Consider the following 16,027-nt stretch of genomic DNA (forward strand, 5'->3'; position numbering starts at 1 on the left):
CTATCTTGGTTTCTCTCTCTCTCTCTCTCTCTCTCTCTGTCTCTGTCTCTCTCTCTCTCTGTGCAGGGGCGGTGTGTTATCACAGTGCAGCTCGCTGATGAAGAGCTGGCTGGTGAGGAGGGCGTGGACTACTTCCTGTTGTTTGCTGGCAGCACACAGAGGCACCTGACCAGCACCCTAAGGAGCAATCATGACACCTTGCAGGCAGTGTGTCCCGGTAAGCCAACCCACCCACAAGGCCTCGCAGCTTTTGTGTTATCTCTAATGGACCTGTGGGAAGGCAGCTCCACCTACAGTATTTAATACGTGTTAAATCTGTTTTTAATTTGTCTTAGTGATACCACAGTCCTTGTTGCAGATACCCTTTAGATTACCCAGATTACTGTTGGTAAATAAAAACAAACAAGATAAATTCAAAATAAAGAATAAAAATTAAATACATTTTAAAAATGTAAAATAAAAATATATGAATATTCACTGAAAGTCAGATATCCTGTATTGGTAGATTCTCTATATCCAGCATGTGCTATTACCCAAATTAACATTAAGAGGTGCTAAAGTATTCCAAATGCCAAAAGTCGGACTGTTTAATTCATTTAAGAAGGGGATGGTGTTATTCTACCCTGACTTCACACAGAAGGCATGGGGCAGTCAGGAGTTATTATAGCTGTGTAAGAAAGTTAAAGTAATAAATGATTAATCATCCACCACCACTGTCCTCGTTTTTAAACTAATGTTGTGATTTGGGAGAGAGAAATCACCTCATTTTACTTTTCCTAGAGCCTGGCTCATTCATCACTCCTCTTGGAGCACATCCCATGGCTTCTGCCTGCAAAATCGAGCGTATTTAGCCATTGTGAAAGTCAGAGATACCTTCTGTGAGGTGAATGAGCAACAACAGGCAGCTCAGAAATCAAGGGTCAAAGGGCACCCTATACAGAAAAATAGGTGGTGCAACTACAGAACACTTACGACCCTTCATGGATGGTAGCGAAGTGTTGGGGAAAGACTTGAGAAAAAGATGTTGCTGAACTCATTTTTTTCCTCAAGTGTCTGCTGGCAGGAGAAGGCGGAACATGTTAAACTGTGTTATCTTGTTAAGAGTTTGGCGGAATTACAGCCGCCTGAGCGAGAGGAGGGGTGGGGTTGGGTGGTTGGGTCAGAGGAAGTGTCACTCTCTACTAACAGATTAGCTTTGCTTCCCTGCTCCCTCCATCAGCACACACAGAGCTCCGAAGGGCCGGTCCTGTGACCAAGCAGAAGGTCGCAGGATAGAATTCCCAGGTGGCCTGGGAAAAGGGCTGCACATACACTGAATCAGTACTCTTGGACTTGGATCAAAGCGCCCTTGAGCAAGGCATTTAAAACCTCAGTGGAGTTGCTAAGTATAACTATGTTTGTAGAGACAAGCAACAATGTGTGATATGGTAGGAATGAAGGGTCGGCTCCAGTTGTTTTCTTCTTAGAGAGTCCTGCATCCACACTGTAAGACTTGGCATTTGGGGAGGAAGTAAATTGATGCAGAAGGCCGTGTAATGCCCTGTAAATTAGAAGCACTGCATGCATTTACAGCCGTACAGCAATGCACAGCCTTTATTCCCCGTTAGTTGTGTTTTGACATTGGCCATGCATGTGGACTGCAGTCCTCTTTGTTCAGTCTTTTTGTTATGACAACTGAAAATTAATTAGCATAAATCTTTAATTAATTTGTTGGTTGGTTGAGTTTGATTTGTGACTGCTGGATAGGTATTAGTGAGATAAATTAAAACATGTGTTTCATTAAGTCAAATTATGTTCAGATTTATTGGTATTAATTAGATATGATGTTAGTCAGCAGTGCCAGTCTGCACTGTATTGCCACTGATCATTGGTAATGACTGGTTCTTATGAGGTCAATATTGTAGGTAATCTTTAGTTAATGATCTGTTTCATGAAAATAGATTAATCTAGTTTTTCTGGAAGGTGGTTGATGCCGAGTGTGGAAGCTTTCCTGTAGGGAGGAATGTTAACATGGTATTGTCGCAAAATTCAGTCTGATTTGACACAATTTACTTGACTTGATAGATAGATAGATAGATAGATAGATAGATAGATAGATAGATAGATAGATAGATAAGACTTTATTAGATAGACTTTATTGATCCCAAGCTGTGAAATTGCAGTTACAGTATACAGTTGAATTAAATGAATGAACCAAATGATATTTTAGAAGTACAATATAAGCCCAACCATGTTAGTTTTAATACTAACATTAACGATGGCTCTGTCCCAGTACGACAGTGAGACAGCAGGAGCCTGAAAGTGCAGCAGCTAGCTGTTGGATGGATTATCATCATTACTTTTTTAATTCCACCTCTACATTTGTTCTGTGATGTGTCAAAAGGTTTTCCATGAAAAAGGTTTGTGAATGTGAGTGATAAGTTAAAAAGTGTGTGTTGGATGAACCCTGTGACATTTAGCACTGCCAGCATGGAATGTAACTAGCTAGTATCCACTGTTTAGAAGCATCTCCTTTTCTTCTATGTTGCTTCCTAATTACTGTTTTTTTTCACAGGTCGCAACTGTGGCACATTTAATATCAGTTATTTTATGTACCACTGATTTAGCCGTTCTCGTTGTTATACTTTCTGTGACTGACTGTTGTTGCTATGACCGCAATGTCATAGCACATAGCAAATTGCTTATGCACACTCAACTTTCTAAAAATGTCAAACACATGGGGGATTTAGTCATATACTCAGGTACACTGAGAATAAAGAATATAACCTATTTATTTGTATAAATATATTGTGTATCCTCTGTTTCTCCTTTCTTCTGTATTTTCACACTTTCTTTTTGTTGTATTGTCTTGTAGCTCATGACTGTTGCGAGGTGGTGTTGGTCACCTTGTGTTCAGTCAGCCGAGGTGTCCCCGAGGCCCCCGAAGACCTAAAGCCCTGTGTGGGTCGCGTGGCTCCTTTGGCCGAGCATCGATTCAGCTTTGTCCAGGATTTGGCTTTTGACATGGCCCAGTTCCTGGTGAGCAACAAAAACGAGTCATTTCCATTTCTGAATAAGCTGTAACATAACCACAAAAACTGAGGCTTGTCACAGAAGAGGAGAAAATGTGGTTACCATTGTGATACAGCAATGTGGGCAAAGTGACAGTAAGACAAAAGATTGCCATGTTATTGTGTCTTCCCTGACAAGGCTTGACGTCTCACAGTCCTCAGCATTCACTTAATGAATTCTATTCAGCGCAATCTATCATCCCATAGAAATATAAAATTTGCTTTGCCAAGGAGGAGGACAAGATAATGCAACTGTCTTGAGCATTCAGACCTAAAGCTTCTAATGGAACATTTTTTCACTTTTTAAATCTGAATATGATTTGTTTTTGTCAACACAGCGCAGCCCCAAATTAAGCGCAGCACTGATAGATGCGTGTGGATGTGTCTTCCTACATTTACGTCTTACGTTTCAGGCATTTGGCTAATGCTCTTATGCTGAGCGTCTTAAAGCGAGTGCTTCCAGTAGACTAAGCCTCAGCTCCTCCTCTGTAAAAACTTGACTCATCTTTGTAATCACCCTCCACCCAGGTGAGCACGGCGGGTCGGACTGACGGCCTCGATGGGGCGCTGCTGCTCGATGAGTGTCAGATTCCCCTGCAGGAGTGTGAACGTCTGGACGAGAGCCTGGCGCTGGCCCTCCACCATCTGACGCTGCCTCCAGGATGGAGCTTACTTGGGAGAAAACTAACCAACAACACTGGTGAGACTGGCAGGCAGTGGACTGGTCTGTAGCGAGCAATTTCATCACACAATAAAATGTCCAAGGGTCAGACAGTATGTCTCTGCACTGATTCAGAAACATACCGGCAAATTATAGTTGTACAGCACATAATGAAACACGTGGCACCTCTCGTGTGTGTGTGTTGATGTATCACATGCAGTAGCAAGACTGATCAATCTCTGCACTGTCTTGCAGCATTACTGCTGAAAACGACATTGTTACTAATTGATATAGCTGCAACCAAGAATTATTTTCACTATCGATTAAACATGTCGGATCATTTTGTAAATTAGTCGATTAGTTGTGGTTACATTTTTCACCGTTTCCCAAAGTGCAAGTTGACGTCCTCAAGCGTCTTGTTTTGTCCACAACCCAAAGATTTTCAGTTTACTGACATAGACGACTAAAGAAACCAGAAAATATTCAGAAAATTTAATTTTTTCACAAACAATTACTCAAACCAATAAATCGGATCAATTTAATAGCTGAAAACTAATCAATTAATCAACTAATTGTTGCAACTCTACTGATTAATGCAGATGAGTGCACAATATACAGTTTAAGAAGTCTCTGTTCTGTGTGTGTGTGCTTTGCAGTGTGTGTGTGTGCGTGTGTGTCCTGCTGCTAATTAGTAGAAGACTCCCGTTTAACTACCTTTATAGACAAATCCAACAGCTGATTAATGCGACACGCTCACAAGCACCGTCGTCATTACTGTGGTGGAACTGAACACATTTTATACTGACAGTGGAAGCGCTGACGTTTGGGGTAATCACGATCGACAGCTGCGCGTTCCAACAGATGAAGGTAGTCTGTGTGAATGCGGAAGTTACTCAGTCTCAGAGCAGTAGTCTGAAATGGGCATGACACAGGCTGCAGGAAGCGGGGTTTATGATCTAAATCACTGGTTTTCAAACTATGGTACCATTGGTGGTACATAAACTGTCTCTTGTAACAATCTTATGTTATGCAGAGAAAGCTTTGAAATATTTATCATATATTATCTGAAATGTTCTACAAATTTAATAAATAAATTCAAAAACATATAATACTATCAAAATACAACATTTTGAATGAACATATTCAACCACTGCTGAAATGTAATTTAAACTAAGTTTCGACCTTTCTGTAAGTTTTATTTCACTATCAACCTGCTACGTAGTCACCTAGGCCACTGTATTTTAAAGTCATAATGGTGGCACTTGGAGAGCTTAATATATTCTTAGATGGTACACAGGGTAAAAAAATTGAGAAACACTCAATCGTCAAACTCCCAACTCTAAATATGTGAAACACATGATAATGTATAGAATTTCGGCCAGATAATGTAGTACTACACTAGCAGGAGTTATGCTGGGTAGTGGCTCACCATTGACCCAGAGTACACAGATTACACAGATTGCTCTGTCAAGCCGTTACTTGCCAGTCCTTGGTCAGCAAGCCACCATAGAAACATGATATTATTAGCGTTTTGTGAAAGTAACACTGATTTCACGGAGCAGAGACTTGTGATTTCTTCTTTTGTAAGTCTTGTGTTGTTGCTGAAAACAGCACAGCCCAGACACGATATCCAGCTGCCTGTTCAAACTGGACTAAATAGTTTTTTAGAAATGGAAGTTATGATATTTGATGGCTATATTTTAACGTATAACCAGTTCTACAGGATCTCCTAGACACATTTATTGACAAAAGCGCTTAAAGGCAGGTTTATAAGTGCGGTACCAATGCAGCAATTGTCTTCTTCCGAAGTCTGTGGATGAATCATCCACAATGCAGGGCACATAAAGTGAAGTCAGACTCCTATCTATAAGTCAACACACCTGCAGTATGTGTGCAGTTCGTGGCATCAGCTACACATTTGTTTGATTAAATGATGAATTATTTCCTTGTGCGGGCTACCAGAGACTAAAGAGATAGAGGTTACAGCATAGATATGAAGCTGCATACGCTGCCGTAGCCTACGCCATAACTGACGTGCGTCTCTTCAGAAATGTAACTACAAGTCAAGGCTACAGCAACCACACAGAGACACAGATATAATTAAGTTAAATCATCGACATTTTTACCTGAAAAATGACTGAATGATAGATTTTCTTTTAATCTTCTATTAAGAACTGCTTGACACTCAGTGGAAATAATGGAGGCTATATACATCTTTCAAATGGAAGGTTGATGTCAACTAGGTCGCTTATATTAACAGGAAGACATGAACACGAAAACACCTCTTTATATGGACTTGATCTGACTCTGGTATTAGTATGATCAAACAGAGCACAGTGTGTGTGGGCTGTGCAGTCTGGGCAAACAGCAGTTTAGGTTGTGAGAAATAACTATGTCAGTGCAAACAAACCTACAGTTTTTATTAAAATGAAAGTGCCAATTTTCTCCAGCCATTGACTCTGATGACTTTAATCAGTTAAAGGAAGCCAAACGAGCTGATGTGGATGATAAACTCTGCGAGGTAATTGCTCTCTGAGAAGCAGCATAAACAAGGCTTTTGGGAGTAGTTAGAGTGCGGCCTCTGCCTCTGGCTATTGTTACGATAATAGCTCATGGTTTAACTTAGACTTGGATATTAGACCAAACCAGCAGGATCTCTGACAAAAATGAAGACTCAATAAGTACATAGTGGGGATTGAAAGTCCACTGACTCCTTAAAATGTTTTATTCATCAAAGAAAAGTCATCAAATCAAATGTTCAGTAAAGACCTTCCTGCCGATTAGATAAAATCTGCCTGTTACTGTTGTCAAAAGTGTTATAGCTTTTTAGAGATGGACAGACGCATGCAGGCTCTTTTGCATGGAAGTCAGTTGTCATGTTGTTGATGTTGAAGGCGGCCTCCTGCTGCCGTGAGTGATGTGTGCTCTAATAAGCTTTGCTTCACAATATGTCACGGCTTCAATACAAGACGCTGAGCTGCAATGAACTGCGGGGAGGGAGGAGGAGTGAAAGTCTGCTCTACATTTATCAGATCTGTCAGATGATGGATAGCGGCAGACTATAGGTAGAGGTGACGGTGCTTTATCTCAGTCATCCTTCACGCTGTGGACACGCAGCAGTCACTGATTTCACCATAGCCAGCCATTTATCGTCCTCAGGGAAATTAATTTCACCTGGAAGAACAGTGCATATCAGTGAAAATGGTGAACAACACTCATCTAATTTACCAGTTAGCAACATTCAGTGTCAAATTATCTGTAGCCTATAGTGCTAGAATGCTCACAGTGACAATGCTAACATGCTGATGTTTAACTGCTATAATGTGTTCACCATCTTAGCCTGCTACGATTTGCTAATTACCCTTAAACATAAAAAAAAAGTACAGCTGTCACTAATGGGAATGTAATTTATGTTTGCAAATTGAATATCTTTGGGTTTTGCACTGTTGGTTGGACAAAAGTAGCAAAACTTTTTAGACCAAATAATGAATTAATGAATAACAAAAAAGATCGATAATGAAAGTAATCGTTGTGTCTTCATGTTTGTTATAGTTGGAAGTTTAAAGAGTGAGAAAAAACATTTGACTTTTGCATAGCTAGTGAAGCTACCTAATAGCCAGCTAGACTAGGATCAATGCCAAGGAGCAGTGGAGCTGTTTTGTTGGCTCATGGTGACCCATTGTTAGTGATTCCTGTACTGCATTAAATGGCTCTAACTACATGTATCCCAGCTGACCCTCCCAGATGTCATAGTACAAAAATGGCATGGATCTTATGGCAGTTAGTTTTGAGGAACCATGATCAAACGCAGCAGTAAAGCATTTCCTGCTGCTGTTTGGCACCCCACATTCCAGTCCGGCCCAGCTCGGCCAAGTGGAGCATTAACTATGACCAATTAGCTTGAAATTCATCAGGGCAGGGTGATTCAGACTGGCCCACGGTAAATGGAGTGAAACCTCTCATCAGCAGACACAACCAGCATTGTAAATGTTGCCTAATGGTTATTATGGTGCTGATAACAGAAAGTAAAATGTGTTTTCAGCCCCTTTGACCGATCTGTCGCACATTTCGGCCGTTTTATTTTTACTCTTTTCCAACTGATTTCATCTAATTATTGAAATCTGCACACAGCACAATTAAAAAGCTACATGAAATGACAAGGGAGTTGTAATATAGAACTGTGTCTAACTGAAAAAAACATGAACGTTCCCTGTTTGCTCAAATAATGTTTGGATTTGTGTATGGACACTGGAGGAAGAAAATCCTCTGTTCACAGGCAGTGACAAATGTAGCTAAAGAGTAAAACACAATCTTTCTAATAACAGTGAAGAAACACTTTAAGTCCAAAGAAATCTGGACTCAGCAACAGTACCGTGGACATTTTATCTTTCGCATTCCTGTAGTTTCTGCTGTTATTAATAACCAGAGACCAGCTGGTTTGATAAACAAGAGCATTATGTGTGCAGTATACTACTGACTCTGCATTACAAGACATCTGGGTGCTGAAGTGGAGAGCTTTCAAACACCACAGCATTGAACTTGTACAGTTGTATTGTGTTTCAACTTACCAGTTTTAACTTATTAAGGATGTATTTCTCTCCAATGATCTGTATGTTCCACCTTTAATTGTGAAGTTACCATTTTTTGAACTCCACGGCTTTCTCTCTCTTGTAAACAAGCTTACGCCTTATCTCAGGCTGCCCTTTTAAATTGACAATAAATTTGCCAGTGTCTTGACACTAGAAGATCTTAATAATAACAGAAAAGATTGGCCAACTTCTGTATGTGTAAATATTTTCCCCAGTGAATTCAGACGAATATATAATTGCACAGATTAAAGCTGAGATGAGAAGATCTCTGGACCAACCAGCAAGTGCTCATCCTGGCCCAGAAATGGCCAGTTTAAAAAAAAAAAAAAAAACCCCAAAACATGTTGGCTTTAATCCAAAAATGACAGTACAGCTTCCATATACCTGTGTTGATGTTGAAGACAGACACACAAGCTGTGGTTTTATCAGTCTGCAAATGTGTAAAGGTCTGTTGTTGTGGACCCTGTACTGGTATAATTAGACAGCACTGTGGTGTTGCCAAGCTGCAGCTAGTAATGGTATGTCAGCTACTGCACCACAAACTGGTTGCCTGGACTGCTGCAGTCTTCTGTCTTGCTCTGTTCTTTTTTGTTTGTTTGTCTGATTATTTCTGTACTCTTGTGCTTATTCCTGAATTTATATTGCTCTGTCTCTTCCTCAGACCCGAATCCTCAGGAGACTCTGCTGCATTTCTCAGCACGTCGAGGTCTTTTTCGAGTTACGCACTTCTTGCTGCAGCAGTCTGGAGCAAGAGAAGCGCTGCGATTGGCCAACAGACAGGGCCACACCCCCTCCACCATTGCAGCCCTCCGAGGACACGAACGCCTCCACAAGCTCCTCACAAAGTAAGCACATCTTGTAATCACAGTCAAAGGCTGTTTTTAATTGGACAGTAATAGTACATTTTTTTTAATGCAGTGCTCTTTAGTTTCAGCATAATTCAAAAACAATAAAACAATATGTACACACTGTTTGACAGAGGGAACATTGCCCTCTTTCTGTACAAACAGTCTCATGTCAGTATATTAAAGGGGCAGATGGAGCAGTTCCACTAGGTCCTTTAGGGCAACCTTGTTTGTCTGTTACCTTCACGGAACAATAAAAGTATCCAAAGAACACCGCCACAAAGCCCACTGCCTAGCCTAGCACTTACAGCTGCAGCCGGATAGTTGAGGGCAAATTGAAAAGTTGTGGGCTGCCATTATTGTTCCAAGAGAATCCAGAGAAATGGGAAACTATTCACAGCACAAAAGCCTTGGTTACGACTTCTGTGACTACTGACCTGTTGTAATACTTCTCCACAACATCTCACTAAGTGTAACTTTACTTTAATCCACACACACACAGCAGTGTTGTCTCTATAGAGTTTAATGGCAAGAGGATGTATGTATTTTGTTTGCAGTGAGTGACTACTGAGGTCAAATTCTTCCCATCCCTTTTATAGTTGAACACTAAGTTGCTGGGGGAAAACAGCTTTTTGGTAAATAGACTGAGAAGCGGCTTAAAGTGGAAATGGACTGTTTTTATGTCTTCTAAGCACTCAACTTATCTTGTGCATAATAGTTTTCATTTATCTCAAAATGAAGATGCCACAAGCTGAAAGACAACTACCACTTTGTGAGCTCGCTCATTACGAAGCATGCACTGAAGTTGCTTTACAACTTACAGCTCCCTCTTTATGTGGTGGTAATTACATTTCCCTCATGAAAAGTGAAGTAACTCGCAGCCTGGCTGGTGACCTCAGCCATCAGGCCTCGCAGCTAAAGCAGTCCACCCAGGATTACGCAAACATATTTGCCTGACTGGGAGGTGTCTCCCCTTTACAGCACTATCTTTATGGACAAAAACACTGCACATACTTTCACCTTCAACACTTAGAGCAGATGCAGCAGGGGGAGTGAAGTTTTCTCAGAAAGCTTATCGACTAGGAGTGGTCTTCATTTTACTACTGGGAAGGAAAGTAACATTTTTGGTTGGCTGGCCACAGCGTCTGGAACTTTTTTTTTATACATTTACTATCTGGTTAATTACTTGACAGGATCATTATAGGTGGCTTGATTACCCACTAAACTGCTAGAATAGACTAGCAACCACAGTATTTGACCAATGGCCTTTCCCACTCCGGAGGAAAGAAATAGCCTTACCGGGGATAAGAAAAGGGGGAGTGTGGATCGGCTGACCTCACTGTTTAAACCTTCTATTGAAAGCAGTTCTGTGCTGTGTTAGCCAATGACGCTACAGACCCTTCCGGATGATCTAAGTGTTTATTTCACGGCAGGGCTGAGACGGACACAGAGACGGACAAAAGGACTGAGACTGTCCAGCTGGTCTCTAAGGATGCCTGGGTAGTTTGCCACCTCCCCAGGCTGAACACACACACTCTGACGCTGAGCAACCACCCTGGCCACGACCCTTTGACCCTTCAGAGGAGCGTGGAGCAGCTGCTACACATGATATGCCATCTCCATGCCAAGGTGAGTCACCACGCCACCCTGCCCTTTTAGCACGCTATCACTGCTCATGTTGGCTTCACCCAGGACCTGTGCTGCTGCTGAACATTGTTGGATTGTTTGTCTTTTCACTGCCCTCATTTTTTTAACCTTCAAGCTTAGTTTGTATAACCGGTGGAACACCTTATGCAATCACAGGGTTGGCGATTGATAAGAACTAGAGAGCAGCTCTGTTGGTTTCTCTGAGGGAAAAGCTAACGTTTATTCTCCTCCTTTTCTATATTCTGCAGGGAGTTTCTGTACTGGAGCTGCAGTTTGATTCTCTCCACACCGCTGCTGAATGTTGTGATGGTGTAGAAACAGAGATAACCTGTCTGGAGCGACTACAGCAGCCTTCTCTAGCATCACAGTGCCTGGATACAACAACAGGAGGGAACTGGGATGAAAACTGCTTTGTGGAAAGCAGCAGTAGTGTTCATTGTGGACACGGTGAGACTGGGAATGCAGAGAAAGACTGGAGTTTGTCTGTGAGTACTCCAGCGTCAGAGGTACGTCCCCAGGTGCATGGACTCGGACCCCCAGAGGACTGGGTGTGTCTCAGTTCAAACACTGAGAGCGATTACTGCCAAACAGAGGAGGGAAGGGAGCAGCCTGTTGTTTCCACCCAGAGTTTGAGTTTGTGTGACAGGAGTGAAGGAGCACAGAGTGAGGCAGAAGGAGAGAGCTTTACTGTGGGAATCCTACCACCAGCAGGCTGTGGTAAACAGGCAGAGGAAACTGATAGAGGGGAGGCTGTGATCCGGGAAGGAGAGGAGGCCACGGAGGGAAAGGATATATCAGGGCAGGAAGCAGAGGACAGCACAGCTAAAAGGAGGGAGGAGGAGACCATCTCCGAGTCAACAGATCTAATAACGCCCAGTGGAGACACGAAAGCTTTAGTCATGGGCCAGACACCATCATCAGAGAGCTCTAACGTTTCTGATACCTCTGATTCTGAAATGAAGGAGTGCTGTCAGGAAGGAGAGAACGTCGGGAAAGAAGAGATGAAACTTAGCCAGGAGCTCTGTGACGGACTCTCTTTAGATGAGGAGAGGGCAGAGAGTGAAGGGTTAACAGACCCTTTATCAACCCCAGGAGACCTCCCCAACCTATCGCTGATAGACTACGGTGATGTAATTGAGGAGCCTGAATCTGCTGTTCCACGTCTCTCGATAGAAGGCCTCCACGAGGGGGAACCTCCGCCAGACATAAACAGCCTGGAACAAAACCAGGAAACAGCTGGTAGGGATTACACTACAGAGCAGCAGGGCTTGGCTCCAGAAACTGGTTGTCATTCTGGGAATTGTACTGGAACAACCAGTGGTAAAGAGTTAGATCGTGAAGACGTAGCTCAGCCTTCTGGATACAGTATCGAAAGTACCGTTTTGCCTAGTTTGGACGAACCTGACAATATAGCTGACTGTCACACTACTGGAAACTCCATGGAAGATATACAGACAGATCCATCAGTTGAACCATCACCTGAAAAGGTTCCCAGATCCAGTAATAGACAAGCTGATCTTGATTCAGGGATTACCCATGGCCTCTCCAGTGATGATGATGGCAGTTTCCAATCAGTCGGGAGCTCCACAACAGAAATATTCCACCCCACTCAGGACACTGCTTGTATGGTGAATCCGGACTTGCTTCAAACCAAGATAGCAGAACTGTCCTCAACAGGATTCAAAATGGAGGGACCAAATGATTCAAAACCTGGTGAAAACAATGAAGCGGACACTGGCAGTGAACTGACAGTGACAGACTGCTGCCAGACTGGCACTGAGCCTGAATCACAACTGTCACCCAGCCTCCAAACAATGGAGGCATTGAATATAGAGGGGACAGGAGAGGAAATCGCCCCAGAACTTTCCAACGAGAATCTGTCGTTAGGTCCAGCGCTGTTACAGAGCGGGGACTCTTCAATGGTGAAGGTCGATGAAAGCAAAACTGGAGAGGCAGACGACTCAGAACTGAATGCGGAGATTGAGTATTTGGCATCAGAGGTCACCAGTAGGGTTGTATTTAAACCCAGTCCATCTGTTGCAGAAGAAAGTGACGTGATTAACCCACTTGAAGGGGACCATCATAAAGAGACCAGTGAGAAATCTGCAGTAAACTTGGCTGAAAAGAGTGGAGATGTGCAATTGGTGCCACACCAACCCAAACTGGATATTTCAGAGATGACGGCAGATGAGACGTCACTTGATGAAGGATTAAGGGGCTCAGAGAATGAGATTAATGTGTCCTCATCACAAGGTGTCACTCAACTTTCAGATAGTAAAGATGTCAATGCTAATGTTACACACAATGAAGCATCCATTGAACCTCATGTTGAAAATGAAAATCCAAAGACCCTTGACGCAGTGGATGGCAACTCACAAAGTGCAATTGAAGGTGGGCAATCGCTGATTTATTTCAGTCCCAGATTAGGTTTATTCTAGTTCCACACACTCTCATACATCACAGGGCAATATGTTTGTCAAAGTCTTATTCCTAAACAAATATGCTAAATCAGATTTAGTCCTCCTCCTGTGATTAATGGCAATGGCTCCACAAAAACTAAATGCAGTGTAGCTCACCATAATTGTGCTCACAGAGGTTTCTGGTTTGTGTGACATCTTATTGTGATATATTGCTGTTGTGAAGACATGCTTTGCTTAATCCTTCTGCTTTTTTGGTGCCAATTGTCTTTCTAATGAGGTTTTAGTAATTCTTTAGGATTTAATTTTTTATAAAAGCAAAATAGTGTTTTTTTTAACATGTGACATTAGCACCGTAATTTGCAACATTAGGGACATGTGGGACACTGGGATACTTTGTGACATGTTGCATAACAGGAAATACTGAGCCAGTTTATATCTGTGATACCTCAGGCCATATGACTGACAACACTTCCCTTTATATTCATATGTTCTGTGTTAGTCTCTGTCTCCTGCACACATGCAGACTCTGGCTTACAGTATACTGTATGTCAGCAGACACAATCACATTACCAGTGCATGTGACCTAGTCTCAGTAGCGCAGCTAGAAGGCTGCATTCTCTAAAACAAACATACATAAGCCAGCAGGAAGTGAAAGACTCTTCTGCAAGTGAACTTCCAGCACTCCTGCAATTTTCACTCATCAGGAATAATTGTACTGGACCCAAGTCCAATAAAGAAAGGTCGAGGGCAAGGTTGGTGCTGTGCGTCACACAGAGAGTGGGGTGTCATTATGAATGAGGGGATATATTTACAACCTGACAGTGGTCTAGCATCAGGTAACATCACAGACCATCAGAGACAAGCTTTCTGTTGTTTCATGGTTTCGAAATAAAGATGTGAATATTCAGTCTGGGTTCTAGTGGATGTTCAGAAGTTGTTGTTCTTCTTCATGGAGATTGATTTCTGAGACTTTTCCACTCCCCCCTCGCATTCATCAAGTCATGTTCACTTACATAAGCCTTCCAAGATAGATTCCCGTAATCCATCTCAGATAATTATAGTACCATCAATGAACCATTTGGTTTCTGTTTTTCTATTCAAAGAGTGATTAATTCGTTTACATTAAAGGGTTCCTTTCAGAAAATCTTTAATAGTACATATAAAGTAAAGACACAAGCTGATACATCACTATTATGCAGTCAAACTCCTCAGTGTATCTGCAGTGAGAGAAGACAAGTCTCAGCTCCTTTCACTCTAAACACTTGTTATTGATTCCTGTATTTATTTGGAGGATTTGTCATTGAAGTGATTGCATTGTGTGTGTGCATTTTTCCAGAGCTGGAAGCCATCATGTCTGAAGAAACTGTAATTGCTGCAGGGCAGAAAGAAAATGGCCCAACAGAGGAAAGAGACATCTCCATGGTAAGCTCAAAGACTTTGTCTATGTCTGTAAGTCATTGTTGTAGATGTAGGTACGAAACCTTTGGCATGAAGATGTTGTTGTGACTAAACATCCAACCAAGCACAGCTCCTGAGCTATTACATGACCAGGGGTAAAATGTGGCTTGAATCTTAAGTTGAGTGCATCTTTTTCACAGTAGATATTTTAGGACTTATAACATGCTGCACTACAATGTTCCACCTGTGCCTTTCTTGCTATGAAATGTCAAAATTTCTGCTGTGATAAAGTTTTGTGAAACTGATTCATGTTTGAACTGCCAAGTAACACAAGTGCTTTGACGCTATCTGGCAAGTAAGCCAGGTTAGCGAGATTTATTCAGAACAAAAAATCTAAACGTGCAACATGAGTTGGAGAGAAAAGAAAATATTAAAAAAACGTATCGGTTGTAATCACAAGGATTGTTTTTCGTGTTTATAAAAAGTGTAGGAGCTAAGGCAAAGATATACTAAAACATTTAAAAGATAAATACATAAAAATGTTATCTAGTGAATACTTATAATAGTAGACTCTACCATAAGTAAGAATAATAATGTGCATACATTGACAGTGTGTTTAATCAGACAGGTACAGTGTGTATACTTGTTGAGTCACTCTGTTAATGTGATCCAGGGATGGGCAGCAAGCTTGCAAAAACAGATCTCGGCATCCTCATGACTCATTAATAGCTTGCAATGTTGGCCACGAGTTCAATCCAGTGCCCGAGTGATGAAGGCGTGACTGATTTCCATTGTTAAGAATTTAATAATTGCTTCTTGTTTGCATGGTTAGTCGGCATTACAGTTTGTAATAGCATCATAGCATAGCTTGCACTTTGCATCTGCACGACAGAATTTAATGAGAAAGATGGATGAAAAGAATCACGTTCAATAAAATGAAACTGCAGAATTGCTACTAAATGTTTTTGACTTTATTCTGTTATAGGCTTAAGTGTCAAATACTTTATTATGTACCTAGTGTATGCACGAACATTATTGTAGAAGAACAGTTTTACAGTTGCTTAAACAGTGACAACTCTTGGCATTTTATTAAAAGTTTAACTTTTTTAAAATATTTATTAGGAATAGTCAGGGATTGCATAGTATCTCCAGTGAAGTATGGCAAACATTTGGGGGGAGAAGGAAAGGCAGGACTTGGTTAGGAGCAGCTTGATGTGCCAACTAGGGATTTGCAGAGAGTTCAGGAGTACGGGAACATTTTTCCCTCTGAGTAGAACCTTTCAATTTCAGACATGCAGCTCTTTCTGTTATGTTTTGTATTTTTGGTTAGTGCAGTCATTTAACAACATATTACCTGCTGGAGTGTCTTTAAGTATGACCTACATTTACTGCACTGTAAAATCCAACAGGATCTCTT

General features: G+C 41.6%; 1 protein-coding gene across 9 annotated transcripts in view; it reads left to right on the top strand.

Moving 5' to 3' along the window:
• The window catches only part of LOC118321253 (A-kinase anchor protein 13), a gene marked incomplete at its 5' end in the record, with an annotated part of 98,360 nt that overhangs the window by 25,103 nt on the left and 57,230 nt on the right, over positions 1 to 16,027 (top strand). For all 9 annotated transcript variants that reach the window (XM_035652491.1, XM_035652492.1, XM_035652493.1 and 6 more), the window contains 7 exon segments: positions 67 to 217; positions 2,855 to 3,018; positions 3,579 to 3,750; positions 8,962 to 9,145; positions 10,579 to 10,774; positions 11,041 to 13,183; positions 14,549 to 14,634. In XM_035652491.1, the coding sequence (XP_035508384.1) occupies positions 67 to 217; positions 2,855 to 3,018; positions 3,579 to 3,750; positions 8,962 to 9,145; positions 10,579 to 10,774; positions 11,041 to 13,183; positions 14,549 to 14,634 (3,096 nt within the window).

Source organism: Morone saxatilis, unplaced genomic scaffold (assembly GCF_004916995.1).
Source record: "Morone saxatilis isolate NCDOM2014 unplaced genomic scaffold, NCSU_SB_2.0 Contig11, whole genome shotgun sequence".
NCBI lineage: Eukaryota > Metazoa > Chordata > Actinopteri > Moronidae > Morone > Morone saxatilis.